This window comes from Oncorhynchus nerka, linkage group LG20 (assembly GCF_034236695.1).
Source record: "Oncorhynchus nerka isolate Pitt River linkage group LG20, Oner_Uvic_2.0, whole genome shotgun sequence".
NCBI lineage: Eukaryota > Metazoa > Chordata > Actinopteri > Salmoniformes > Salmonidae > Oncorhynchus > Oncorhynchus nerka.
The window spans coordinates 94,044,100-94,071,797 of NC_088415.1; the positions used below are offsets into that span (position 1 = coordinate 94,044,100).

Consider the following 27,698-nt stretch of genomic DNA (forward strand, 5'->3'; position numbering starts at 1 on the left):
TGAAGGGATAGCAACATCAGCTAGCTGGTAACCATCCCCACAGCTGTCTGTTGAAGGGATGGCAACATCAGCTAGCTGCCCCTCACAGCCTCTCTCTGAAAAACAGGAGAGGCAAGGAAAAATAGAGGATGAGGACGAGAGGGAGAGAGAGAACTAGGAGATCGGGGTGTTGGTCCGTTGCTAAGCGGTGCATCCGTCTCCTAGGAGAGGATTTCCAGGATGTAGAAGACCAGCTCCATGACGACAGGTCCCTCGCTGAGTTGACACGCCCCTCTGTGGATGACAGGGATCAGAGTACTGTCCAGGTCCCTCAGGTAATGGGAGAGGAGAGGCTGGCCATTACTTCCTGCTAGGTAACCCACCTGGGAGAAAAGAGAACAGGGAAGGGACGTTGTTATCCTTTATCTAACCAGGTACCGGTGGGAGTAGGGCCTGTTATTTCCCACGGTGGGGGTGGTGTGGGTGCCTTGAGGAGGGGGTGGTGGGGGGGTGCCTTGAGGTGGTGTGGGTGCCTTGAGGAGGGGGTGGGGGTGCCTTGAGGGAAGAAAAAAAACAGGCTAGTGTGTTTGAAATGCCAGCGCCGATTTCTGGTCGATGTCTGCCCCTGCGCATTTCTGATTTGCGATTTTGATTAATTTCTGGTGTGGCCAGAGAGTGATGAACCGAGTCCGTACCTGGTCAGACTCGAGGGTGACCCGTAGGCCCAGCTTAGCCATGCCTTCCTCCTTCAGCAGTTTGAGGTGTGGGCAGAGCGCCACGCAGAATGCCCTCGCCACGTTCTCCGTCAGGCGACTGTGGTCAGCAGGGTCACTCAGACCGTTGGGCTGGTCCTCACTCTGTAGGAAAAACACCTAAAAAGGAGTAAATGTTGTTTATTTTTTATGGTTTTATATCGTTTTATTACACGCTGCAGATTGTCTTGAGCGGAAACTTGAGGTCGTATTCACACCTTAGTAAAAACAAGATCAGGTAGTGCCTCCCTGTTTCAAAATGTTTGTCTGGCTTTGTGTTTACTGAACCTAGTTGTTGCTTAGGAGGGTGACATCACATACCTCTGTCCAGCGGATGACCTTCCCATTAGCCTTGAACTCTGAACCCTGGAAGATTTTCACACTGGTGATGAACTCCATAGACTTCCCATCAATAGGACTAATTACCCTGGCAGGGAACGGGGGGGGGGGGGGGGGGGGGTGTTTTAGATAAGACACTTACTTTAAAAAAGTATTCTAAACATCTTTAGATGGATATTAAGGGGCAGGGAACACTAGGACACGACATCACAGAAGAGAAACTAGAGTATAGAGATTCCCCAGTCCCCTTCCTCACCCCTTATTGAAAAAGTTACGATCGTCATCTATCCACTGTATGTGAACGTGTTCCCGGCTGCACTCCTGGTCTGCCCAGCCACAGGTGATACTAAAGTCCTTCATGTCCCTGAGGGCTTGCCGTAGAGCATCCATGGTCTCTGCTGTGATCTGCACCATCACACCATCTACAGGTGAACAACAGACACAATGCCTTTGGAAAGTATTCAGACTTTTTCTACATGTTGTTATGTTACAGCTTTATTCTAACATGGATTCAATTGTTTTTTTCCCCCTCATCAATCTACACACAATACCCCATAATGACATCACAATACCCCATAATGACAAAGCATTTTTGTCATTACATTTTTGCTAATTTATACCAAATTAAACACTGAAATATCACATTTACGTAAGTATTCAGACCCTTTACTCAGTACTTTGTTGAAGCATATTTGGCAGCGATTATAGCCTCCATTAAGTCTTCTTGGGTATGACGTACAAGCTTGGTACACATGTATTTGGGGTGTTTCTCCCATTCTTCTCTGCAGATCCTCTCAAGCTCTGTCAGGTTGGATGCGGAGCGTCACAGCACAGCTATTTTCAGGTCTCTCCAGAGATGTTCGATCAGATTTAAGTCCGGGCTCTGGCTGGGCCACTCAAGGACATTCAGAGGCTTGTCCCGATGTTACTCCTGCGTTGTCTTGGCTGTGTGCTTAGGGTCGTTGTCCTTGTGAACCCCCCCCAGTCTGAGGTCCTGAGTGCAATGGAGCAGGTTCTCATTAAGTATCTCTTCGACCTCATGGTTTTTGCTCTGACCTGCACTGTCAACTGTGGGACCTTATATAGACAGGTGTGTGCCTTTCCAAATCATGTCCAATCAATTGACCACAGGTGGACTCCAAGTTGTAGAAACGTCTCAAAGATGATCAATGTAAATAGGCAGTGGCAGCCCCACCTGTTTTGAGCACCACACTTAGGTGAAAAAATGGTTTTGGCGTTAATACGTGTCACATATCAGTTTGCAAGAAATGTTTTTAAAAAACGTTTAAAAAGTAGTAATTGAGTTAATAAAGCCGCAATCAAACATGGTCGCTTTCTGTGGTGTTGGGGCTAGCAAGCTGAAAATACAGAGCGTTGCGCCTGATTGGCTCTGCTTTATGTAACTCATGGGACATTACGTCATCCCCAATTCTAAGGTCAGAGCTCGAAAATGGTTTTCCCCTTGGCTTCTCCCATAGAGTTCTATTAGAAGTGCCCATCCAAGAAGGCTCAAGGTCATTGGCCACAGATAGAATGACATCACATATCTACAGTAGCTTTGATTGGACTGACTTTCAATGTCTTAGCTAGCAGTCGACAATCTACTGGCAAATCCTTTTTTTATCCTTCTCACAAGAAGAGAAATTATAGATAAAAAAGGGTATCGGTACTCATCGGCCATTGCACATAAAGTTGACACAAGTTGGAAATCGCAAAATCAACAACGAGTCGTTTGGAATGGAATCGGTGGCTAACTGCAAGCGTTGCAAAGAAACCGCTAACGTTAGCCTGCTTATTCAGTGGACTGGCTGTGTTTTTTGGTTCCGAGTTCCCACCATAAATCCAGCGAATGCCAGACTTGGATCAAAGTTTGGAAGACAAAATTTGCCAACAAAGGACCGCTGCACCACCTTAACAAAAATGAGTCCAAAAATGTCTTGTATGGTGCTGCATAAATGATATACCAGGGAGATAGTACTACTTCCTTAACTACAGCATTACTTCCTTAGCTACAGCATTACTTCCTTAGCTACAGCATTACTTCCTTAGCTACAGCATTACTTCCTTAGCTACAGCATTACTTCCTTAGCTACAGTATACATAAGTGTTTGTTGTGTAGTAAGCTGTTAGTAGCCCATGTGCCATTTTCACCAACGCGGTATTGTAAACACATGGCCCGGCTCGTTTGGCTACTTGCGCTCGTACAGCTTTGACTACTGATAGTAGTGGTGGCGCTTCGTTTGCATATGCACATTCAGAACACACAACGTTCTATAATAGAATTGTGTTATTAGACGTGTATCTTTTTGTTTTGACACAAATGTGCCTCACCTTAATAAACGTAGTCTATTTTCCCGTCCGTCCAGAGTTTGAAAAAACCTAATCTAGCACACATACACTGTGTGTGTGCTCTGACATTAGTCAATAAGAGGTCCTTAATTCCCCATGACGGGATATTGAAAATGCAGTCTCTAATTTGGAGATATTGTAGGATGTTGTACCCTCCACAATGCTGGTCTTGGCCAGGTATCCAGAAGATGCCTTCAGAGAACCACTGAACACAAAGAAGCAGGCTCCAGTCACTGGAAGAAAAAACATGAAATATTGATATTGATTGCAGCCATGGTTTTGGTAGTCCATTTGATAAACTATGACTTGACTCCCCATGTCGTGTGTGTGTGTGTGTGTGTGTGTGTATACCTTTGCGTGGTTGGTGGTGGATACTGATGGCCTGTGTCTGGTAGTTTCCGTCGTCGTTCTGAATACACACCAGGTGGGAGTCGGCCAGCTCGTTGAAACACGCCCCCATGGCCAAGACGTGTTCATTGGACTTGTTCATCGCCTTCATCAGCTGCAGGGAATATAAAGACTGTATAGTCTCGCAATAGTCTGTTCAGTCTGGTAATAGCCTGGTAACCTAGTCTGGTAACCTAGTCTGGTAACCTAGTCTGGTAACCTAGTCTGTTCAGTCTGGTAGAGTTAGATTAGAGGGGAGTTCGATTACGAGCGTTTTCAAGTGACACGTTAACAACTATAGGATTGGGAAACAGCTGGGGAGATTTAACGATGCTCACTACAAAAGTTTAACGATTAACTAACTAGCCTTAAGTTGCTTTGGGGAAACCAGGGTCTGAAGAGTTGTGGTCAGGCGGCCGCTAGTTGTGGTCAGGCGGCCGCTAGTTGTGGTCAGGAGGCCGCTAGTTGTGGTCAGGAGGCCGCTAGTTGTGGTCAGGAGGCCGCTAGTTGTGGTCGCTAGTTGTGGCCAGGAGGCCGCTAGTTGTGGTCGCTAGTTGTGGCCAGGAGGCCGCTAGTTGTGGTCGCTAGTTGTGGCCAGGAGGCCGCTAGTTGTGGTCGCTAGTTGTGGTCAGGAGGCCGCTAGTTGTGGTCGCTAGTTGTGGTCAGGAGGCCGCTAGTTGTGGTCGCTAGTTGTGGCCAGGAGGCCGCTAGTTGTGGTCGCTAGTTGTGGTCAGGAGGCCGCTAGTTGTGGTCAGGAGGCTAGTTGTGGTCGCTAGTTGTGGCCAGGAGGCCACTAGTTGTGGCCAGGAGGCCGCTAGTTGTGGTTGTGGTCGCTAGTTGTGGCCAGGAGGCCGCTAGTTGTGGTCAGGAGGCCGCTAGTTGTGGTCAGGAGGCCGCTAGTTGTGGTCGCTAGTTGTGGCCAGGAGGCCACTAGTTGTGGTCAGGAGGCCGCTAGTTGTGGTCAGGAGGCCGCTAGTTGTGCTCAGGAGGCCGCTAGTTGTGCTCAGGAGGCCGCTAGTTGTGGTCGCTAGTTGTGCTCAGGAGGCCGCTAGTTGTGGTCAGGAGGCTCAGGAGGCCGCTGTAACACACATCTTGGCTATACTACAGCTACTACATACTATACTACACTACAGCTACTACATACTATACTACACTACAGCTACTACATACTATACTATACTACACTACAGCTACTACATTACAGCTACTACATTACAGCTACTACATACTATACTACAGCTACTACATACTATACTACAGCTACTACATACTATACTACAGCTACTACATACTATACTACAGCTACTACATACTATACTACAGCTACTACATACTATACTACTTGGCTATACTACAGCTACTACATACCAATGAAGGCAGTTAAAGGGAAAAGGAACCATATTCAGTGTGGATTCCAGGCGACTGTACATGATGTTGGTCTTCTCTGGTTTTAGGACCGTGGTGTCTAGTGATTGGCAGAACACCTCACTAGGAAGCAATATGAATGGTTGACAGCCTCACCTCGTTGTATCGGTTGCTGGGGATCTTGATGCAGGTCTTCTTCACCTCCATGTCCACCACCAGACCCTTCACCATGGACAACGTGTACTGGTAGTTACGGAAGTCCTGTAGGTACATTATATTATATTATATAGACCCTTCACCATGGACAACGTGTACTGGTAGTTACAGAAGTCCTGTAGATATATTATATTATATAGACCCTTCACCAGGGACAAAATGTACTGGTAGTTACAGAAGTCCTGTAGATACATTATATTATATTATATAGACCCTTCACCAGGGACAACGTGTACTGGTAGTTACAGAAGTCCTGTAGGTACATTATATTATATTATATAGACCCTTCACCATGGACAACGTGTACTGGTAGTTACAGAAGTCCTGTAGATATATTATATTATATTATATTATATAGACCCTTCACCAGGGACAAAATGTACTGGTAGTTACAGAAGTCCTGTAGATACATTATATTATATTATATAGACCCTTCACCAGGGACAACGTGTACTGGTAGTTACAGAAGTCCTGTAGGTATATTATATTATATTATATAGACCCTTCACCATGGACAACGTGTACTGGTAGTTACGGAAGTCCTGTAGGTACATTATATTATATAGACCCTTCACCATGGACAATGTGTACTGGTAGTTACAGAAGTCCTGTAGATGCATAACATTATAGCACATAAACAGTTCACATTCTGTACGCCTGGTCCCAGATCTGTATGTGTGATACAGAAGAAGTTACGCCATGATTCTTACCACTAGCAGGGTCATGATGGTGTGACCTGCCTCTCCAAACAGGGGTTTCCTGAACCGCACACTGAACAGAGGGCAGGGGTAGACTGAAACACACAACCAGCAGGTTCAGTAGGGCATGAAACAGAAAACCTTTTAGAAACTGAACAATTACAGAGTTGCCAGGACATTAAATTGTGCCCAGCCGCTCAATTTTTTAAAATAAATTCAACCCCAAACTAACCCATCCCAAAGCTAACCCATCCCAAAGCTAACCCAAACCAACCCATCCCAAAGCTAACCCAAACCAACCCATCCCAAAGCTAACCCATCCCTCCGTACTCACATCTGTACTCGGCGCCCAGCCGCAGCATGAGTCTGATGGGGAACATCTTGGCCCAGGGGGTCTCCCACTTCTGTAGCAACACCCCAAACAGGTAGGGGGGGTTGGGGAGCATCAGGTCCTGGAGGGACTGGAAAGACGGGGAGACGTAGAGGAACCCTCCATGCTCCCTGCTGCCCAGGAAACTCTGGGTGAAGAACGAATGGCCCAGGTGGGTCAGAACATTACCTGGAGGGAGAGGAGGAGAATATGGGTGGAGGAGGAGGAAAGGGAGGGAAGAAGGAGAAGGAGAAGAAGCGAAGGAGGAGAAGAGGAAAGGGAGGAGAAGGAGAAGAAGCGAAGGAGGAGAAGAAAGGGAGGAGAAGGAGAAGAAGCGAAGGAGGAGAGGAAAGGGAGGGAAGAAGCGAAGGAGGAGAAGAAGCGAAGCAGGAGAAGAAGCGAAGCAGGAGAAGAAGCGAAGCAGGAGAAGAAGCGAAGGAGGAGAAGAAGCGAAGGAGGAGAAGAAGCGAAGGAGGAGAGGTGAAGAACGAATGACCCAATTGGAGAGGAGAGGTGGGGCTAGAAGAGTAAGTGTTAAACACATTTATTTGGCACAGCATTGTCTGAGTTAGGGGAGGGTTTTTCTTGGATCATCGTGCACTAGCGACTCCTTGTGGTGGGCCGGGTGCCTGCAAGCTGACTTCAGCTTGGAAGATGTTTCCTCCGACACATTGGTGCGGCTGGCTTCCGGGTTAAGTGGGCATTGTGTCAAGAAGCAGTGCTGCTTGGCAGGTCACGGCTCTTGACGTTCGCCTCTCCTGAGTCCGTTGGGGGAGTTGCAGCGATGAGACAAGATCGTAACTTCCGATTGGACAACACGAAATTGGGGAGAGAAAAAAAAAAAAAATGGGTAAAATATATTTTTTAAATAAAATCTTATATTTAGCAATTAAGGAGTGAATACAGAGCTCACAGCTTCAATGGAGGAGAAGAGCAGAGAGGATAGGCGGGAGAGAGGATCAGTGAAGAGGAGAGGAAGAGGAAGGGTATCAACTGTTCTTTTGAATTCCCTGCAGGCAGTAGATGTGATGAAAACTAACTCGGTTCCTCAGCATAATTCCATGTGAGAAGCTTAGAGCTTAATACACTCAAACGGCAAGACAGAGGACTCTGCTTTTACTCAAAACATTTCAAATATAACGGCAAGTCACCAACTGACTGTACATTACAGACGTACAGTATCTAGTACCAACTAGCAGTCTTCATCAACCTATTGACTAGCCCTCTCATCTCCGAGATATTCAAGCCAGCCCACATACAGTATAATGCCACCAACATACAGCTTTCATCTTCCCAGTTGTAAAATATCGAAGAAAAGCTACAGGTCATGGCTGCCCAACTGAAGAGCTTCCATCCTGTAGGTTCAGTCCAACCTTAATTTAGTGCTGCTCGCCAAAATGTTAACTAGCTGAATCAGGTATGTTCCGTAAGGGTTGGACAGAAAACATACAGGAGGGTCTCTCTCCAGGAACAGGGTTGGACAGAAAACCTACAGGAGGGTCTCTCTCCAGGAACAGGGTTGGAGTAAAAACCTACAGGAGGGTCTCTCTCCAGGAACAGGGTTGGACAGAAAACATACAGGAGGGTGTCTCTCCAGGAACAGGGTTGGAGTAAAAACCTACAGGAGGGTCTCTCTCCAGGAACAGGGTTGGACAGAAAACATACAGGAGGGTCTCTCTCCAGGAACAGGGTTGGACAGCCCTGCTTTTGATCATACACAACACTAGAACTGTTATAATTAAGGCACAAGGGACTCCCAGAGGCGTTCGCCTCAGCGAGCCTGAAAACAGGACACTAAATGTTTGACCTACATTTAGTGACGAGGTCGAGCCTCACCATCACTACAGCAGCAGGCAGTAAAGAGGACATTTTACATGCATATCCACCTACCGGCCACTGCATACTGCATATCCACCTACCGGCCACTGCATATCCTCCTACCGGCCACTGCATATCCACCTACCGGCCACTGCATATCCACCTACCGGCCACTGCATACTGCATATCCACCTACCGGCCACTGCATACCCACCTACCGGCCACTGCATACTGCATACCCTCCTACCGGCCACTGCATACCCACCTACCGGCCACTGCATACCCACCTACCGGCCACTGCATACTGCATATCCACCTACCGGCCACTGCATACCCACCTACCGGCCACTGCATATCCACCTACCGGCCACTGCATACTGCATACCCTCCTACCGGCCACTGCATACCCACCTACCGGCCACTGCATACCCACCTACCGGCCACTGCATACCCACCTACCGGCCACTGCATACCCACCTACCGGCCACTGCATACCCTCCTACCGGCCACTGCATACACCGCCACTGCATACCCTCCTACCGGCCACTGCATATCCACCCTACCGGCCACTGCACCGGCCACTGCATACCGGCCACTGCATATCCACCTACCGGCACTGCATATCCTCCTACCGGCCACTGCATACTGCATATCCACCTACCGGCCACTGCATACTGCATATCCACCTACCGGCCACTGCATACTGCATATCCACCTACCGGCCACTGCATATCCACCTACCGGCCACTGCATATCCACCTGCCACTATCCACCTACCCCACTATATCCACCTACCGGCCACTGCATATCCACCTACCGCCACTGCATATCCACCTACCGGCCACTGCATATCCACCTACCGCCACCTACCGGCCACTGCATACTCCACCTACCGCCACTGCCATATCCACTACCGGCCACTGCATACTGCCCACCTACCGGCCACTGCATATCCACCTACCGGCCACACTGCATATCCACCTACCGGCCACTGCATACTCCACCTACCGGCCACTGCATACTCCACCTACCGCCACTGCATACTCCACCTACCGGCCACTGCATACTGCATATCCACCTACCGGCCACTGCATATCCACCTACCGGCCACTGCATACTCCCACCTACCGCCACTGCATATATCCACCTACCGGCCACTGCATACTGCCACTGCATACCTCCACCTACTGCCACTGCATATCCACCTACCGGCCACTGCATATCCACCTACCGGCCACTGCATATCCACCTACCCACTGCATACTCCACTGCATACTGCATATCCACCTGCATACTGCATATCCACCTACCGGCCACTGCATACTGCATATCCACCTACCGGCCACTGCATACTGCATATCCACCTACCGGCCACTGCATACTGCATATCCACCTACCGGCCACTGCATACTGCATATCCACCTACCGGCCACTGCATACTGCATATCCACCTACCGGCCACCACACCTACCGCCACTGCATACTGCCCACCTACCGGCCACTGCATACTGCATATCCACCTACCGGCCACTGCATACTCCACCTACCGCCCATACTGCATATCCACCTACCGCCACTGCATACTGCATATCCACCTACCGGCCACTGCATATCCACCTACCGCCACTGCATCCACCTACCGGCCACTGCATACTGCATATCCTCCTACCGGCCACTGCATATCCACCTACCGGCCACTGCATACTGCATATCCACCTACCGGCCACTGCATACTGCATATCCACCTACCGGCCACTGCATATCCACCTACCGGCCACTGCATACTGCATATCCACCTACCGGCCACTGCATACTCCCACTACCGCCACTGCCACCTACCGCCACTGCATATCCACCTACCGGCCACTGCATATCCACCTACCGGCCACTGCATATCCACCTACCGGCCACTGCATATCCACCTACCGGCCACTGCATATCCACCTACCGGCCACTGCATATCCACCTACCGGCCACTGCATATCCTACTACCAGTCACTTTTCAGCCCCGTTTATATGAGAGGTGCAGCGGTCTAAGGCACTGCGCCGCAGTGCTAACGGCGTCACTACAGACCCGGGTTCGATCACGGGCTGTATCACAACCGGACATAATCGGGAGTCCCATGGGGCAGTGCATGGGGCCCAGCGTCGTCCGGGTTGGGGAAGGGTTTGACCGGGGTAGGCAGTCATGAATAAGAATTTGTTCTTAACGGAGTTTCCTAGCTAAATAAAAGTTTTTTTTAAAAACACATTTTAATCTCCTACCACTAGTCACTTGACGTACAAATCCATCTCAACCACTCCAGTAGAGATGTATATACAGTATCAGTCAAAGGTTCTAGAACACATCTACTCATTCAAGGGTTTTTATTTATTTTTTACTATTGTCTACATTGTAGAATAATAGTGAAGACATCACAACTATGAAATAACACATATGGAATCATGTAGTAACCCAGAAAGTGTTAAACACAAATATATTTGAGATTTTTCAAAAAGCCACCCTTTGCCTTGATGACAGCTTTGCACACCGTTTTCATTCTCTCAACCAGCTTCATGAGGTAGTCACCTGGAATGCATTTCAATTAACAGGTGCACCTTGTATGGGGGCAATTACAAGATTATGTTAGAATACTTTTATTGCATCAAATGGTTGTTAGAACGCTCATCTGTGTGAACTCTACCGAGGATGGACCTCTGGGAGAACACTGACAGGATATTTCTGATGTCTTTTGGGTGATAAAACCTAAAGAGACCGTATTCCAGAGCATGAGTTAATGTTTCTGTTCTATATGGTACCAGGGAGAGATGACCCCAGGGCCAGACCTTGGTCTCTACACAAAGATAACAGTTTTTACAGCAGTCTGCTGTGAATTATAAGTATCTTTCATACAAAATCTTAACATTGTGACTCATTCCATACATCTGTTGTTTGTCATGTAGACTGAAGGGGGTGTATATTTGCTCTAAAAGACCTTTGGTACTTTTGTCTCGGGGCTCTCAACGAATCATCTGAGGGTGATTCATTGACCAGCCATCATTATCGTAGAGACTCAATCGATTCACTTTATATATGTGTGTGTTGTATTGATCTGCTACCTTATATAAGTGAATAAAGATTTAGTTTACATATAACTGACTTGCGTGATAAGTTTGTCTCTCCTCATTTCACAGTAAAGAAATGAACCACCACACTTGTTAAGTTAATTTGTGGAATTTCCTTCCTTCTTCATGCGTTTGAGCCAATCAGTTGTGTTGTGACGAGGTAGGGACAGAAGATATCCCTATTTGTTAAAAGACCAAGTCCATATTATGGCAAGAAAAGTTCAAGTAAGCAAAGGGAAACGACAGTCCATTACTTTAAGACATGAGTCAGTCAAGCCTGAACATTTCTAGAACTTTGAAAGTTTCTTCAAAAACCATCAAGACGCGATCGACAGTGAGGATTGGGGGGGTGAAACTGGCTCTCATGAGGACCGCCACAGGAAAGGAAGACCCAGAGTTACCTCTGCTGCAGAGGAGAAGTTCATTAGGAGTTACCAGCCTCAGAAATTGCAGCCCAAATAAATGCTTCAGAGTTCAAGTAACAGACACATCTCAACATCAACTGTTCAGAGGAGACTGTGTGAATCAGGCCTTCATGGTTGAATTGCTGCAAAGAAACCACTATTAAAGGAAACCAATAATAAGAAGAGTCTTGCTTGGGCCAAGAAACATGAGCAATGGACATTAGACCGGTGGAAATGTGTCCTTTGGTCTGATGAGTCCAAATTGTGGGGGTGATTTGCTGGTGACACTGTCTGTGATTTATTTAGAACTCAAGGCACACTTAAGCCATCCCATCTGGTTTGGGCTTAGTGGGACTAGCATTTGTTTTTCAACAGGACAATGACCCAACACACCTCCAGGCTGTGTAACACGGTACCCAAACCGGCTGCGCGTGCGCCATTGTGCGCTAACGTGCCTAAATTTATTTTGCCCCCCCCACACCAAACGCGATCACGACACGCAGAGTAAAATATCAAAACAAACTCTGAACCAATGTCATTAATTTGGGGACAGGTCGAAAAGCATTAAACATGCATGGCAATTTAGCTAGTTAGCTTGCACCTGCTAGCTAACGTTAAGTTGTCCGACTTAGCTAGCTTGCTTGCTGGGATATAAACATTGAGTTGTTATTTTACCTGAAATGCACAAGGTCCTCTACTCAGACAATTAATCCACACATAAAACGGCCAACCGAATCGTTTCTAGTCATCACTCTTCCTTCCTCCTTTCATTGTATTACCACAACTACCGGCAAAACAGTTAAGTCTTTCAGTCACCCACATGGGTATTACCAATGAGGAGATGGCACGTGGGTACCTGCTTCTATAAACTAATAAGGAGATGGGAGAGGCAGGACTTGCAGCATGATCAGAAATAGAACTGACTTCTATTTTAGCCCTTTGCAACGCAGACGCTCGTTGGCGCGAGCAATGTGGGTGTAATAAATAACATAGATTTCTACATTTATTTTGCAACGCTCGTGTCCGGTCTGGTCAGCATGTAAGGGGCTATTTTACCAAGAAGGAGAGTGATGGAGTGCTGCATCAGGTGACCTGGCCTCCACAATCACCCAACATCAACCCATTTGAGATGGTTTGGGATGAGTTGGGCCGCAAGTGAAGGAAAAGCAGCCAACAAGTGCTCAGCATATGTGGGAACTCCTTCAAGACAGTTTGAAAAGCATTCCAGGTGAAGCTGGTTGAGAGAATGCCAAGAGTGTGCAAAGCTGTCATCAAGGCAAAGGGTGGCTACTTTGAAGAATCTCAAATATATTTTGATTTGTTTTACACCATTTTGGTTAGTACATGATTCCATATGTGTTATTTCATAGTGTTGATGTCTCAACTATTATTCTACAATGTAGAATATAGTAAAAACAAAGAAAAACCCTTGAATGAGTAGGTGTTAAACTAACCTGTGAGGGCCTCCTGGTGGAGGTAGGTTAAACTAACCTGTGAGGGCCTCCTGGTGGAGGTAGGTTAAACTAACCTGTGAGGGCCTCCTGGTGGAGGTAGGTTAAACTAACCTGTGAGGGCCTCCTGGTGGAGGTAGGTTAAACTAACCTGTGAGGGCCTCCTGGTGGAGGTAGGTTAAACTAACCTGTGAGGGCCTCCTGGTGGAGGGCCTCCTGGTGGAGGTTAAACTAACCTGTGAGGGCCTCCTGGTGGAGGTAGGTTAAACTAACCTGTGAGGGCCTCCTGGTGGAAACTAACCTGTGAGGGCCTCCTGGTGGAGGTTTAAACTAACCTGTGAGGGCCTCCTGGTGGAGGTAGGTTAAACTAACCTGTGAGGGCCTCCTGGTGGAGGTAGGTTAAACTAACCTGTGAGGGCCTCCTGGTGGAGGTAGGTTAAACTAACCTGTGAGGGCCTCCTGGTGGAGGTAGGTTAAACTAACCTGTGAGGGCCTCCTGGTGGAGGTAGGTTAAACTAACCTGTGAGGGCCTCCTGGTAGAGCTGTACAAAGTGGCTGAAGAGGTCTTTGGGGATGCTCTTCTCGTCAGGTAGACACTGCAGAAGCACCACCACCTCAGCCTGGCCCACTGCATGCATCCCCTTAGTGGTCACATACCAACACTTCCTGTTTACGTCTACAGGAAGGGAGAGCCGGGAAAGGTTAGAAAACAAAATAATTCTGCAATAGATCGTAGAATGTGATTCAGGTAATGAGTGATAGTACTGTGGGATGATATGGGGGGGGGGGGGGGGGGTTAAATATATTCTCTCAATGATATATTTACTTCTCTACTAGTGTGAGGAAAAACAAACCAGACAAGATCCTCAGTGATGTCAGAATAAACTGGCATTATGACATCTACAATATATGAAACGATACATGTGTAGCTAGTTGGAGCTGGAAGGAGTTATGGAGACACTCACAGTTGACCAGTTTGACCATAGCCAGCAGGTTAGCGTTGAGCACAAACACCAAGGGGTCAGGACCTCCCTCCTCCAGCTGCTGTATCAGAACCATCTCAGAGGGACGCTCCTCCACCGCATAGTCTGAGGGTGGTGATGCTGATGGAGAAACAACACACTAGGTTCCTTTCCCCATTCAGTGAGGATGGGGAGGGGGCGGTCGACAGAGAGGATGGGGGCGCGGTCGACAGAGAGGATGGGGGGGGCGGTCGACAGAGAGGATGGGGGCGCGGTCGACAGAGAGGATGGGGGGGTCGATCGACAGAGAGGATGGGGGTTAAGGTGCGGACAGAGAGGATGGGGGTTAAGGTGCGATCGACAGAGAGGATGGGGGTTAAGGTGCGATCGACAGAGAGGATGGGGGTTAAGGTGCGATCGACAGAGAGGATGGGGGTTAAGGTGCGATCGACAGAGAGGATGGGGGGTTAAGGTGGGGAGAGGATGGGGGGTTAAGGTGCGATCGACAGAGAGGATGGGGGGTTAAGGTGCGATCGACAGAGAGGATGGGGGTTAAGGTGCGATCGACAGAGAGGATGGGAGGTTAAGGTGCGATCGACAGAGGATGGGGGTTAAGGTGCGATCGACAGAGGATGGGAGGTTAAGGTGCGATCGACAGAGGATGGGGGTTAAGGTGCGATCGACAGAGGATGGGGGTTAAGGTGCGATCGACAGAGGATGGGGGTTAAGGTGCGATCGACAGAGGATGGGGGTTAAGGTGCGATCGACAGAGGATGGGGGGGTTAAGGTGCGATCGACAGTGAGGATGGGGGGTTAAGGTGCGATCGACAGAGGATGGGGGTTAAGGTGCGATCGACAGTGAGGATGGGGGTTAAGGTGCGATCGACAGAGGATGGGGGGTTAAGGTGCGATCGACAGTGAGGATGGGGGGTTAAGGTGCGATCGACAGAGGATGGGGGTTAAGGTGCGATCGACAGAGGATGGGGGTTAAGGTGCGATCGACAGAGGATGGGGGTTAAGGTGCGATCGACAGAGGATGGGGGTTAAGGTGCGATCGACAGAGGATGGGGGGTTAAGGTGCGATCGACAGAGGATGGGGGGTTAGGTGCGATCGACAGAGGATGGGGGGTTAAGGTGCGATCGACAGTGAGGATGGGGGGTTAAGGTGCGATCGACAGAGGATGGGGGGTTGAGGTGCGATCGACAGTGAGGATGGGGGGGGTTAAGCACCTGTGCTGTGTCCCCTCACACCTCCTTTAACTCCGGTTGAGATGAGGATGGGAGGAAGTCCGTCCTCCGGAATTAGACTGATGGAGCTGCCTACAGGGCTTCCCACGGTGGACGCAGGGGCAGGGGACAACGCCTGGAGGGAGGAGGAGAGGGTTTAAGTACAGAAAAACAGGTGTGGAGAATTGTAGAAGGCTGATTAAATGTGTAATTGGCAGACAACCCTTCATATTCACGTTGAACAAATCAGAGAGGTGTGTGTTATAAGTTACAGCCATTTTGGATGAGTCAGATCAGTACAGACAGAAAGGCATTAAAAAGGCTCAACTTACAGACAAGCTGAGTGGTGAGTCACCTCCTAACCTGCTGCTACTCTACCAGGCCGAGTCCAGACAAACGGCAACAACTAAACAACATGGTTACACTTCACTGATGATGATGGGGAAGCCGTCTGTATGAGAAAAGGCGTTTCATTCTAGAAATGCTAAAGTCGATCCAGGCTCAACTTGTCCAGGCGTGTTTCCTCCTAGTCAGTTAGTCATTGCTCACCCAGCACCTGACAAGCAGGACTATAAACCAACCTCAGAATATCAATTATAAATTAAAATTTTATATATTAAAATTCCTCTTTAACAAACTGTAAGATGTCATTTTTTGACCTTTGGTGCCAACTGTACCTCTCGCAAATCAGAAGTGAAGGATTTGTTGGAACACTGTGAGACAGCCAATGTTTGCGAGGGGGCGGGGCTGGTAGCAAGGCGTTTGGGGGATTCCGCTGCTTCCCCATTGGGCAGGATTCCATCTGCAAACCGCACCCTCCTCCGCTCCCGCGGGTGGAAACCTGTGGACCCTGTGACACACACACATACAGGTTACAGAAAACAAAACTATTATCAAAAAAGAACGCAACTAGAATGAAAACTAGTCCTATATGTGAAAAAGGAGGTCATTAAGAGGAAAGGAGACAGAAAGATGTGCCAGATGTTCTATGGGAGAGGTTAAACAGGGTGGTATTCATTAGTGCGCACCACAACAAAACGTTTTTACAACGGAACATTTCTTATTGGGTAAAGGTCAGGTTCTGCCTCCCTGTTGCAGTCAGTTGTTTTTCCCCGTTCGGTGCCTAATGAACAGGTCCCTGGTGTTTAGGTGGGGAACGGAGAAGGTTATTACCCTCTGAGCGGATCGGCTGCAGAGGTGGGATGGCACTGCAGTACTCTGCTGGGTTGTTGGGGTTAGGACTCTGGTTAGACCCACCACACATACCCCCCCACGAATGAGCTGAGGGAAAATGGAGACGGCGATATAGGATCAATATAGGACCACGATCAATACATGGAGAGATATAGATATATAAAATCAATATAGGGTGATATAGGATCAGGACCAAGATCAATACAGGGAGATGTATATATAATCAATATAGGGTGATATAGGATCAATATAGAGCAATATAGGACCAAGATCAATACAGGGAGATGTATATATAATCAATATAGGGTGATATACATGATCAATATAGGATCAATAGAGATACAGAATCAATACAGGGAGATGTATATATAATCAATATAGGGTGATATACATGATCAATATAGGATCAATAGAGATACAGAATCAATACAGGGAGATGTAGGATCAATACATGGCGATATAGGATCAGTATAAGGATATATATATATTTATATATATAGATTCAGGACTGATATAGTGAGATATTGAATGAAGATTGATATAGTGAAATACACGATTCAATTAAACCCCAATTTGATTTGAGATATTTATGATGAGGATATGTATAGGAATTTAACTGACAGGAAATTAAGTAGTAGACTAACTAGGGCCAGGAGTTTTTCCATACCTTACAACTAGGGCCAGGAGTTTTACCTAAAAATGTAATTAGACCAAACCAAAGTGACTGCAAAGATATTGAAGTAGGACGTAGAGATGAAGTGGATTCTAGACGCAGATCTAGGATCAGTATTGTGTTAATATCCTATTGGTTAAGGTCAGGAATGGGATGTAGTTAGCTGATCCTAGATCTGTAGTTAAGTCAGTATCTCATGATTCAGGTCAGGGATGGAGTTAGCTGATCCTAGATCTGTAGTAATAGTGACTCACCACTCAGTAGGGCAGAGTGACAGGTGATACAGACTCTGGCCTCCTTCCTGTCCATGTAAATCAGTCTGCTCCTCAAGCTGCAGCAGGCAGCACAGAACACCTGGAGAGAGAGACACACAATTATATTACACCTGTAGAGAGACACACACACACACACAATTATATTACACCTGTAGAGACACACACACAATTATATTACACCTGGAGAGAGACACACAATTATATTACACCTGTAGAGACACACACACAATTATATTACACCTGGAGAGAGAGAGAGAGACACACAATTATATTACACCTGGAGAGAGAGACACACAATTATATTACACCTGGAGAGAGAGAGACACAATTATATTACACCTGGAGAGAGAGACACACAATTATATTACACCTGGAGAGAGAGAGAGACACACAATTATATTACACCTGGAGAGAGAGAGAGGGCCACCTGGAGAGAGAGAGAGAGAGAGAGACACACAATTATATTACACCTGGAGAGAGAGAGAGAGACACAATTATATTACACCTGGAGAGAGAGAGACACACAATTATATTACACCTGGAGAGAGAGAGAGAGACACACAATTATATTACACCTGGAGAGAGAGAGACACAATTATATTACACCTGGAGAGAGAGAGACACACAATTATATTACACCTGGAGAGAGAGAGACACACAATTATATTACACCTGGAGAGAGAGAGAGACACACAATTATATTACACCTGGAGAGAGAGAGAGAGACACAATTATATTACACCTGGAGAGAGAGAGAGAGACACACAATTATATTACACCTGGAGAGAGAGAGAGACACACAATTATATTACACCTGGAGAGAGAGAGAGAGACACACAATTATATTACACCTGGAGAGAGAGAGAGAGAGACACACAATTATATTACACCTGGAGAGAGAGAGAGAGAGAGAGACACACAATTATATTACACCTGGAGAGAGAGAGAGAGAGAGAGAGAGACACAATTATATTACACCTGGAGAGAGAGAGAGAGAGAGAGACACACAATTATATTACACCTGGAGAGAGAGAGACACAATTATATTACACCTGGAGAGAGAGAGACACAATTATATTACACCTGGAGAGAGAGAGAGAGAGAGACACACAATTATATTACACCTGGAGAGAGAGAGAGACACACAATTATATTACACCTGGAGAGAGAGAGAGAGAGAGACACACAATTATATTACACCTGGAGAGAGAGAGAGAGAGAGACACACAATTATATTACACCTGGAGAGAGAGAGAGACACAATTATATTACACCTGGAGAGAGAGAGAGAGAGACACAATTATATTACACCTGGAGAGAGAGAGAGAGAGACACACAATTATATTACACCTGGAGAGAGAGAGAGACACACAATTATATTACACCTGGAGAGAGAGAGAGAGACACACAATTATATTACACCTGGAGAGAGAGAGAGAGAGACACAATTATATTACACCTGGAGAGAGAGAGAGAGAGACACAATTATATTACACCTGGAGAGAGAGAGAGAGACACACAATTATATTACACCTGGAGAGAGAGAGAGAGAGAGAGACACACAATTATATTACACCTGGAGAGAGAGAGAGAGAGAGAGACACACAATTATATTACACCTGGAGAGAGAGAGAGAGAGACACAATTATATTACACCTGGAGAGAGAGAGAGAGAGAGAGAGAGAGAGAATTATATTACACCTGGAGAGAGACCCAATTATATTACACCTGGAGAGAGACACAATTATATTACACCTGGAGAGACACACAATTATATTACACCTGGAGAGACACACAATTATATTACACCTGGAGAGAGAGAGAGAGAGACACAATTATATTACACCTGGAGAGAGAGAGAGAGACACACAATTATATTACACCTGGAGAGAGAGAGAGAGACACAATTATATTACACCTGGAGAGAGAGAGAGAGAGACAATTATATTACACCTGGAGAGAGAGAGAGACACAATTATATTACACCTGGAGAGAGAGAGAGACCCAATTATATTACACCTGGAGAGAGAGAGAGAGAGACCCAATTATATTACACCTGGAGAGAGAGAGAGAGAGACCCAATTATATTACACCTGGAGAGAGAGAGACCCAATTATATTACACCTGGAGAGAGAGAGACCCAATTATATTACACCTGGAGAGAGAGAGACCCAATTATATTACACCTGGAGAGAGAGAGACCCAATTATATTACACCTGGAGAGAGAGAGACCCAATTATATTACACCTGGAGAGAGAGAGAGAGACCCAATTATATTACACCTGGAGAGAGAGAGAGACCCAATTATATTACACCTGGAGAGAGAGAGACACAATTATATTACACCTGGAGAGAGAGAGAGACCCAATTATATTACACCTGGAGAGAGAGAGAGAGACACAATTATATTACACCTGGAGAGAGAGAGAGACACAATTATATTACACCTGGAGAGAGAGAGAGAGACACAATTATATTACACCTGGAGAGAGAGAGAGAGAATTATATTACACCTGGAGAGAGAGAGAGAGAGAATTATATTACACCTGGAGAGAGAGAGAGACAATTATATTACACCTGGAGAGAGAGAGAGAGACACAATTATATTACACCTGGAGAGAGAGAGACACAATTATATTACACCTGGAGAGAGAGAGAGACACACAATTATATTACACCTGGAGACACATTGAAGAGAATTGCAAATGGAATTTCAGTGTACTTCCTGATTTGACCCCCTGACCCTGCTCCTGAGTGCGAGAATCTCGTGTCTCCATGTGAGAGATCGGGTCACGACCTCCACTGTACCTTAAAAGCTAAGCATCCTCCTCTCCAGCCTGGCTTCTACCCCAACTCAGCTCATACACTGAATTCATCCACACACCGTTCAGGCACACATTTGTAATGAAATCTCACAGCGTTCCCTTCCCGCTGAGGGAGGGGGGAGGGAGGGTGTGTGACCTTGGGAAATTGAGATAGTGTTTGTCCACAACAGTCCAGACCTGTCCAAGCTATCCTAGAACAACCCAGCTCAGCTTCAACAATTCAAATGGGTTCATTTAATAGGAATAAGTAACTTAGTTAAATATCAGAAAACAAATCATTCAGTCGACATTCCTTCTGGCTTTAGACTATAGTGGTAGTCGACGAGAGAACCGAGCCGCGGTCGACGAGAGAACCGAGCCGCGGTCGACGAGAGAACCGAGCCGCGGTCGACGAGAACAGAGCTGCTCCTGTATTGTTTCCCATAGTGCCCTACACTTTATTACGGGAGATGGATTCAGTACACATCACTGCTCTCTGTATCAGAAGGTAGGCTGGCCCTCAAGTCTCATAGATCAATGCACTGCTCTCTGTATCAGAAGGTAGGCTGGCCCTCAAGTCTCATAGATCACTGCTCTCTGTATCAGAAGGTAGGCTGGCCCTCAAGTCTCATAGATCAATGCACTGCTCTCTGTATCAGAAGGTAGGCTGGCCCTCCAGTCTCATAGATCAATGCACTGCTCTCTGTATCAGAAGGTAGGCTGGCCCTCAAGTCTCATAGATCACTGCTCTCTGTATCAGAAGGTAGGCTGGCCCTCCAGTCTCATAGATCACTGCTCTCTGTATCAGAAGGTAGGCTGGCCCTCCAGTCTCATAGATCACTGCTCTCTGTATCAGAAGGTAGGCTGGCCCTCCAGTCTCATAGATCACTGCTCTCTGTATCAGAAGGTAGGCTGGCCCTCCAGTCTCATAGATCACTGCTCTCTGTATCAGAAGGTAGGCTGGCCCTCCAGTCTCATAGATCAATGCACTGCTCTCTGTATCAGAAGGTAGGCTGGCCCTCCAGTCTCATAGATCACTGCTCTCTGTATCAGAAGGTAGGCTGGCCCTCAGTCTCATAGATCACTGCTCTCTGTATCAGAAGGTAGGCTGGCCCTCAAGTCTCAGACACTCATTGTTAAATTCTAGACATACGAGTCACCAGACCCACAGGGATGACTAACTGTGGAGGTCCCTTTAATCTCCACCGAGTTCATCTGTTTTGCAGTGTTTCTGCACCTCGCGTGTGGAATGATCTCCCAAGCACTCCAAAATTGGGAGGCATTTCCTGAAGAATGTGTCTGTTTCTGATTGGGGTCTACTTTTCCTGTATACCAACATGTATTTTAATGTGTATATGAATGTGTTTATTGATGTGTATTGTTGTGTTAAACAGGGCTCACCTGGAAAAGAGATCTTGGTCTTAGCATCGACTCCCTGTCAAAATAAAGGTTCAATATATAATAGACTTTGCACCCACCTTTCCACAGGCCCTGCAGTATAGACTCCACCCACCTTTCCACGGGCCCTGCAGTATAGACTCCACCCACCATTCCACAGGCCCTGCAGTATAGACTCCACCCACCTTTCCACAGGCCCTGCAGTATAGACTCCACCCACCTTTCCACAGGCCCTGCAGTGATGCCTCCTCTTGGTGAAGGTGAAGCGGATCTCGCACTTCATACAGACTGGAGCCTGGGAGTCAGGGACCCACACGGGGGCCACATCCCCCAGGGACGAGAGCTGTTTCCTGGGCAGAGCACCCTGGTGGTGACACCCAGCCTGGAGGTCATTGTCCGGGCTGCTCTCGGACTCCGGCACCAGGCCCAACGCTAAACGGGTCTCCGTCGTCATCAACTCCCCGTTAACAACCTCGACACAACCACCAGGGTCACCCCCGGCAACGACGGTTCCGGTTTCCATGGTTATGTCACCGGCACGGTTCTCAAGGTTCTTGTTCTTGCAGACGGCGGTGGTGGTGGTGTTAACGGTAGGTGATAGTTGGTTCTGGTCCTGTCCGGATAGCGGCCAGGGGATCTGGAGTTTGAGAGTGACCGGTTGTTTGGGACGTGCTCCACCGAACGGAACACTTACCAGCTGCAGACGAGTGTTTAGTATGGAGGGAACACTGCTATCTCCTCCGTTCTCTAGGTTGCTCTCCTCCATCTCCTTCTCCTCTGTTACGGAGTCCTCCTTGGAGTGAGGAGGGAGAGACTGGCCCTCCTCCCTGCTCCCTCGGTCCTCCTCTTCCTCCTCCCTGCTCCCTCGGTCCTCCTCTTCCTCCTCCCTGCTCCCTCGGTCCTCCTCCTCAGTAGCCATGCCGCTGGTAAGAACCATCTCTCCATCCTGACCTCCCCTGCTCTCCTTCTCCATTTCTCCTATCAACCTCGTCTGCTTCTGAGAGGAATTCCTACACTCCTTCCGCTCTGTCGGTCCCTCCTTCATCAATCCATTTTTAACAGTATTTCCATGACTTTCCCTCTTAGGGATTCCTTCCTCATGTGACTGTATCCCAGCCATTCCAGCCTCCTCCCTACCACTGTCGTGAATAGGTGACCAAGCACCAGGTCTCTCGGTCTCTGGCTTGGAGTTCAACTTCTCTGCTATCGCCTCAACACCTCCCAGCCTCTCCTCAATGGTCAAGTGTGTTTGACTAACGCGGGAGCTTCCGTCACCCCTCTCCCCCACAGGGGCATCAGTACGTGGGTCTGAGGGTGTGGGGGGCAGGTGGTGGTCTAAAGGGGTCACCCATGCCTGGTTCCCCTTGCAGGGATCTTCACTGAGCCCGTTGAGGGCAGGGCTGGCTGGACTAGAGGGGCTGATAGAGGAGTGGTGGTGGTACGGAGGGGGGCTAGACGAGCCCTCACCCCCAACCAGCTTGCCGATGTTGGGCTGGGGGAATGGAGGGCTCCGCACGTCTGCACGGCAGTCTGGTAGTTCTCCCCAGGGTGGGGGCTCGGCGGTGGGGTGGCATTTGGCGTTGGGCCCCTGGGGGTTGCTGGATGACGGGTCAGGGGGCAGGGGGGTCTTTAAGGGGAGGGGGCCGAGGTCTGGGGTCAAAGCCAGGGCACGGTTCGGAGATAGTAGGTGGGCAGGAGGGGCCAGGATCTGAATCCACTTATCAGACAGACTGGGACTGTCGGTCTCATCTGGGGAGGGAGAGGAGAATGAAACACTGGACAGGAAATAGATGAGTCCATGAGATATCAAACAGGAAAGAGGGAAGGACATTACCAGGAAAGAGGGAAGGACATTACCAGGAAAGAGGGAAGGACATTACCAGAGACAACAGGAAAGAGGGAAAGAGCATTACCAGAGACAACAGGAAAGGACATTACCAGAGACAACAGGAAAGAGGGATGTAATACTAAGCCACCAAATACAAACTCCTCTCTCTCTCTCCTCCCCTCTCCCTCTCCTCCCCTCCCTTTCCTCTCTCCCTCTTTCCTCTCCCCCTCTTTCCTCCTCTCCTTTCCTCCCCTCTGTCCTCGCCCTCTCTTCTCTCTCCTCCCCTCTCTGTCCTCGCCCTCTCTTTCTTCTCTCCCTCTCTGTCCTCTCCCTTTCTTTCCTCTCCCTCTCTGTCCTCTCCCTCTCTGTCCTCTCCCTCTCTGTCCTCTCCCTCTCTCCTCTCTGTCCTCTCCCGTCCTCCCCTCTGTCCTGTCCTCCCTCTCAGTCCTCTCCTTCCTCTCCCTCCCTCTCCTCTCCTCTCCTCCCCCCCTCCCCGTCCTCCCCGTCCTCTCCTCCCCGTCCTCTCCGTCCTCTCCTCCCCGTCCTCTCCCCCTGTCTCTCCCCCTGTCCTTTTCCTTTTCCTCTCCCTCTCCCTTCCTCTCCCTCTCCTTTCCTCTCCCTCTCCTTTTCCTCTCCCTCTCCTTTTCCTCTCCCTCTCCTTTTCCTCTCCCTCTCCTCTTCCTCTCCCTCTCCTTTTCCTCTCCCTCTCCTTTTCCTCTCCCTCTCCCTCTCCTTTTCCTCTCCCTCTCCTTTTCCTCTCCCTCTCCTTTTCCTCTCCCTCTCCTTTTCCTCTCCCTCTCCCTCTCCTTTTCCTTTTCCTCTCCCTCTCCTCCCCGTTTCTCCCTGACACTTGAATACTGTCTAGAATGTTGGGAGGAGTCCACATTCCTGAACACACCCACACACACACAGTTAATCTGCCAAGCTGGATCTGGCAGAGGACTCCCAGATAATCACTCACAGCCTGAACACACAGAGCTCTCTGTACCGTGACATGACAGGCACACACAACCAGCCGAGCGACTGTGTGTGTGTGTGTGTGTGTGATAATTCATGTCACCTTTAAGGAACAAATGGGGAGGAAACCCAATCTCTCATTATCACAGACCCAGCCTCAACACAGCATGGCTCCAACCTTACACTGCTGATCTCTGCACTAGCCTTAAATAGACACACACACACACTGAACTTTCCAATAGACACAGCCAAACACATACACGGAACTGTCCTACAGACACAGCCAAACACACACACACACACACACACACACACACACACACTGAACTGTCCTACAGACACAGCCAAACACACACACACTGAACTGTCCTACAGACACAGCCAAACACACACACACACACACACACACTGAACTGTCCTACAGACAGTGTACGATGACTATGGAGGTCCTGTCCGTCTCCACAACATTTTCAAAACGTACCATGTGAATGTCACACACACACTGAACTGTCCTACAGACAGTGTACGATGACTATGGAGGTCCTGTCCGTCTCCACAACATTTTCAAAACGTACCATGTGAATGTCACACACACACTGAACTGTCCTACAGACAGTGTACGATGACTATGGAGGTCCTGTCCGTCTCCACAACATTTTCAAACGTACCATGTGAATGTCACACACACACTGAACTGTCCTACAGACAGTGTTGACTATGGAGGTCCTGTCCGTCTCCACAACATTTTCAAAACGTACCATGTGAATGTCACACACACACTGAACTGTCCTACAGACAGTGTACGATGACTATGGAGGTCCTGTCCGTCTCACAACATTTTCAAAACGTACCATGTGAATGTCACACACACACTGAACTGTCCTACAGACAGTGTACGATGACTATGGAGGTCCTGTCCGTCTCCACAACATTTTCAAAACGTACCATGTGAATGTCACACACACACTGAACTGTCCTACAGACAGTGTACGATGACTATGGAGGTCCTGTCCGTCTCCACAACATTTTCAAAACGTACCATGTGAATGTCACACACACACTGAACTGTCCTACAGACAGTGTCATGACTATGGAGGTCCTGTCCGTCTCCACAACATTTTCAAAACGTACCATGTGAATGTCACACACACACTGAACTGTCCTACAGACAGTGTACGATGACTATGGAGGTCCTGTCCGTCTCCACAACATTTTCAAAAAGTACCATGTGAATGTCACACACACACTGAACTGTCCTACAGACAGTGTACGATGACTATGGAGGTCCTGTCCGTCTCCACAACATTTTCAAAAAGTACCATGTGAATGTCACACACACACTGAACTGTCCTACAGACAGTGTACGATGACTATGGAGGTCCTGTCCGTCTCACAACATTTTCAAAACGTACCATGTGAATGTCACACACACACTGAACTGTCCTACAGACAGTGTACGATGACTATGGAGGTCCTGTCCGTCTCCACAACATTTTCAAAACGTACCATGTGAATGTCACACACACACTGAACTGTCCTACAGACAGTGTACGATGACTATGGAGGTCCTGTCCGTCTCCACAACATTTTCAAAACGTACCATGTGAATGTCACACACACACTGAACTGTCCTACAGACAGTGTACGATGACTATGGAGGTCCTGTCCGTCTCCACAACATTTTCAAAACGTACCATGTGAATGTCACACACACACACACACACACACACACACACACACAAAAATGACATGAGGCACAAATTATCCATTAAATAACCTCTGTTCCCTCTCGGTGTGTATCTTACAAAACACTCTTATACTCTGCCTTAACACACCAAGGATGTGTTTAAACAGACAGCCCAATTCTGATCTAGGGTGTTGTTTAAACAGACAGCCCAATTCTGATCGATCTAGGGTGTTGTTTAAACAGACAGCCCAATTCTGATCTAGGGTGTTGTTTAAACAGACAGCCCAATTCTGATCTAGGGTGTTGTTTAAACAGACAGCCCAATTCTGATCTAGGGTGTTGTTTAAACAGACAGCCCAATTCTGATCTAGGGTGTTGTTTAAACAGACAGCCCAATTCTGATCTAGGGATGTGTTTACACAGACAGCCCGATTCTGATCTTTTTCCCAATTATTGGCAAAAGCGCTGGTCCAATGGGTCAAAAGACCAATTAATGGAAAAATATCAGAATTGAGCTGCCTGTTTAAACACAGCCCTAGAATCAGAATTGAGCTGCCTAAAACAAACAAATTTCCTCTGCTTTGCTTAAACATACATAGAGAGAAGGGTAGAGAATCGGACCACAGCATAGTAAGTGCGAATCTGATTGGTGGGTTGATGGATTGATTGATGAATTGGTTAAATGTGTTAATTGACTCACCTTGCTTCTGCTCAAAGTCATCCAACACTTTATCCAGGTTGAAGGCCTCTGTCTGGAAGTGGTTCTCCATGAGTCCGGTACCTCCACCCTGAAACACATTTACATTTACATTTAAGTCATTTAGCAGACGCTCTTATCCAGAGCGACTTACAAATTGGTGCGTTCACCTTAAGACATCCAGTGGAACAGCCACTTTACAATAGTGCATCTAAATCTTTTAAGGGGGGGGGGTGAGAAGGATTACTTTATCCTATCCTAGGTATTCCTGAAAGAGGTGGGGTTTCAGGTGTCTGCGGAAGATGGTGATTGACTCCGCTGTCCTGGCGTCGTGAGGGAGTTTGTTCCACCATTGGGGGGCCAGAGCAGCGAACAGTTTTGACTGGGCTGAGCGGGAACTGTACTTCCTCAGTGGTAGGGAGGCGAGCAGGCCAGAGGTGGATGAACGCAGTGCCCTTGTTTGGGTGTAGGGCCTGATCAGAGCCTGGAGGTACTGAGGTGCCGTTCCCCTCACAGCTCCGTAGGCAAGCACCATGGTCTTGTAGCGGATGCGAGCTTCAACTGGAAGCCAGTGGAGAGAGCGGAGGAGCGGGGTGACGTGAGAGAACTTGGGAAGGTTGAACACCAGACGGGCTGCGGCGTTCTGGATGAGTTGTAGGGGTTTAATGGCACAGGCAGGGAGCCCAGCCAACAGCGAGTTGCAGTAATCCAGACGGGAGATGACAAGTGCCTGGATTAGGACCTGCGCCGCTTCCTGTGTGA

The 27,698-nt window shown here is 47.9% G+C and overlaps 1 protein-coding gene across 2 annotated transcripts in view; it reads right to left on the minus strand.

Annotated features, from left to right (window-relative positions):
• LOC115122246 (zinc finger FYVE domain-containing protein 9-like) overlaps nucleotides 1-27,698 on the minus strand; it is a 59,375-nt gene continuing 31,677 nt past the window's right edge. For both annotated transcript variants that reach the window (XM_065005991.1, XM_065005992.1), the window contains exons 3-19: nucleotides 26,940-27,027; nucleotides 21,988-23,516; nucleotides 17,544-17,643; nucleotides 16,596-16,703; nucleotides 16,100-16,272; nucleotides 15,426-15,558; nucleotides 14,199-14,336; nucleotides 13,754-13,909; nucleotides 6,420-6,644; nucleotides 6,098-6,180; nucleotides 5,328-5,432; nucleotides 3,771-3,921; nucleotides 3,572-3,652; nucleotides 1,327-1,492; nucleotides 1,053-1,158; nucleotides 675-851; nucleotides 1-362 (exon numbers count right to left, since the gene is read on the minus strand). In XM_065005991.1, coding sequence (XP_064862063.1) covers nucleotides 201-362; nucleotides 675-851; nucleotides 1,053-1,158; nucleotides 1,327-1,492; nucleotides 3,572-3,652; nucleotides 3,771-3,921; nucleotides 5,328-5,432; nucleotides 6,098-6,180; nucleotides 6,420-6,644; nucleotides 13,754-13,909; nucleotides 14,199-14,336; nucleotides 15,426-15,558; nucleotides 16,100-16,272; nucleotides 16,596-16,703; nucleotides 17,544-17,643; nucleotides 21,988-23,516; nucleotides 26,940-27,009 — 3,663 coding nt within the window. In that variant the 5' untranslated portion in view covers nucleotides 27,010-27,027 and the 3' untranslated portion in view covers nucleotides 1-200. The remainder of the gene's footprint in view (nucleotides 363-674; nucleotides 852-1,052; nucleotides 1,159-1,326; nucleotides 1,493-3,571; nucleotides 3,653-3,770; nucleotides 3,922-5,327; nucleotides 5,433-6,097; nucleotides 6,181-6,419; nucleotides 6,645-13,753; nucleotides 13,910-14,198; nucleotides 14,337-15,425; nucleotides 15,559-16,099; nucleotides 16,273-16,595; nucleotides 16,704-17,543; nucleotides 17,644-21,987; nucleotides 23,517-26,939; nucleotides 27,028-27,698) is intronic.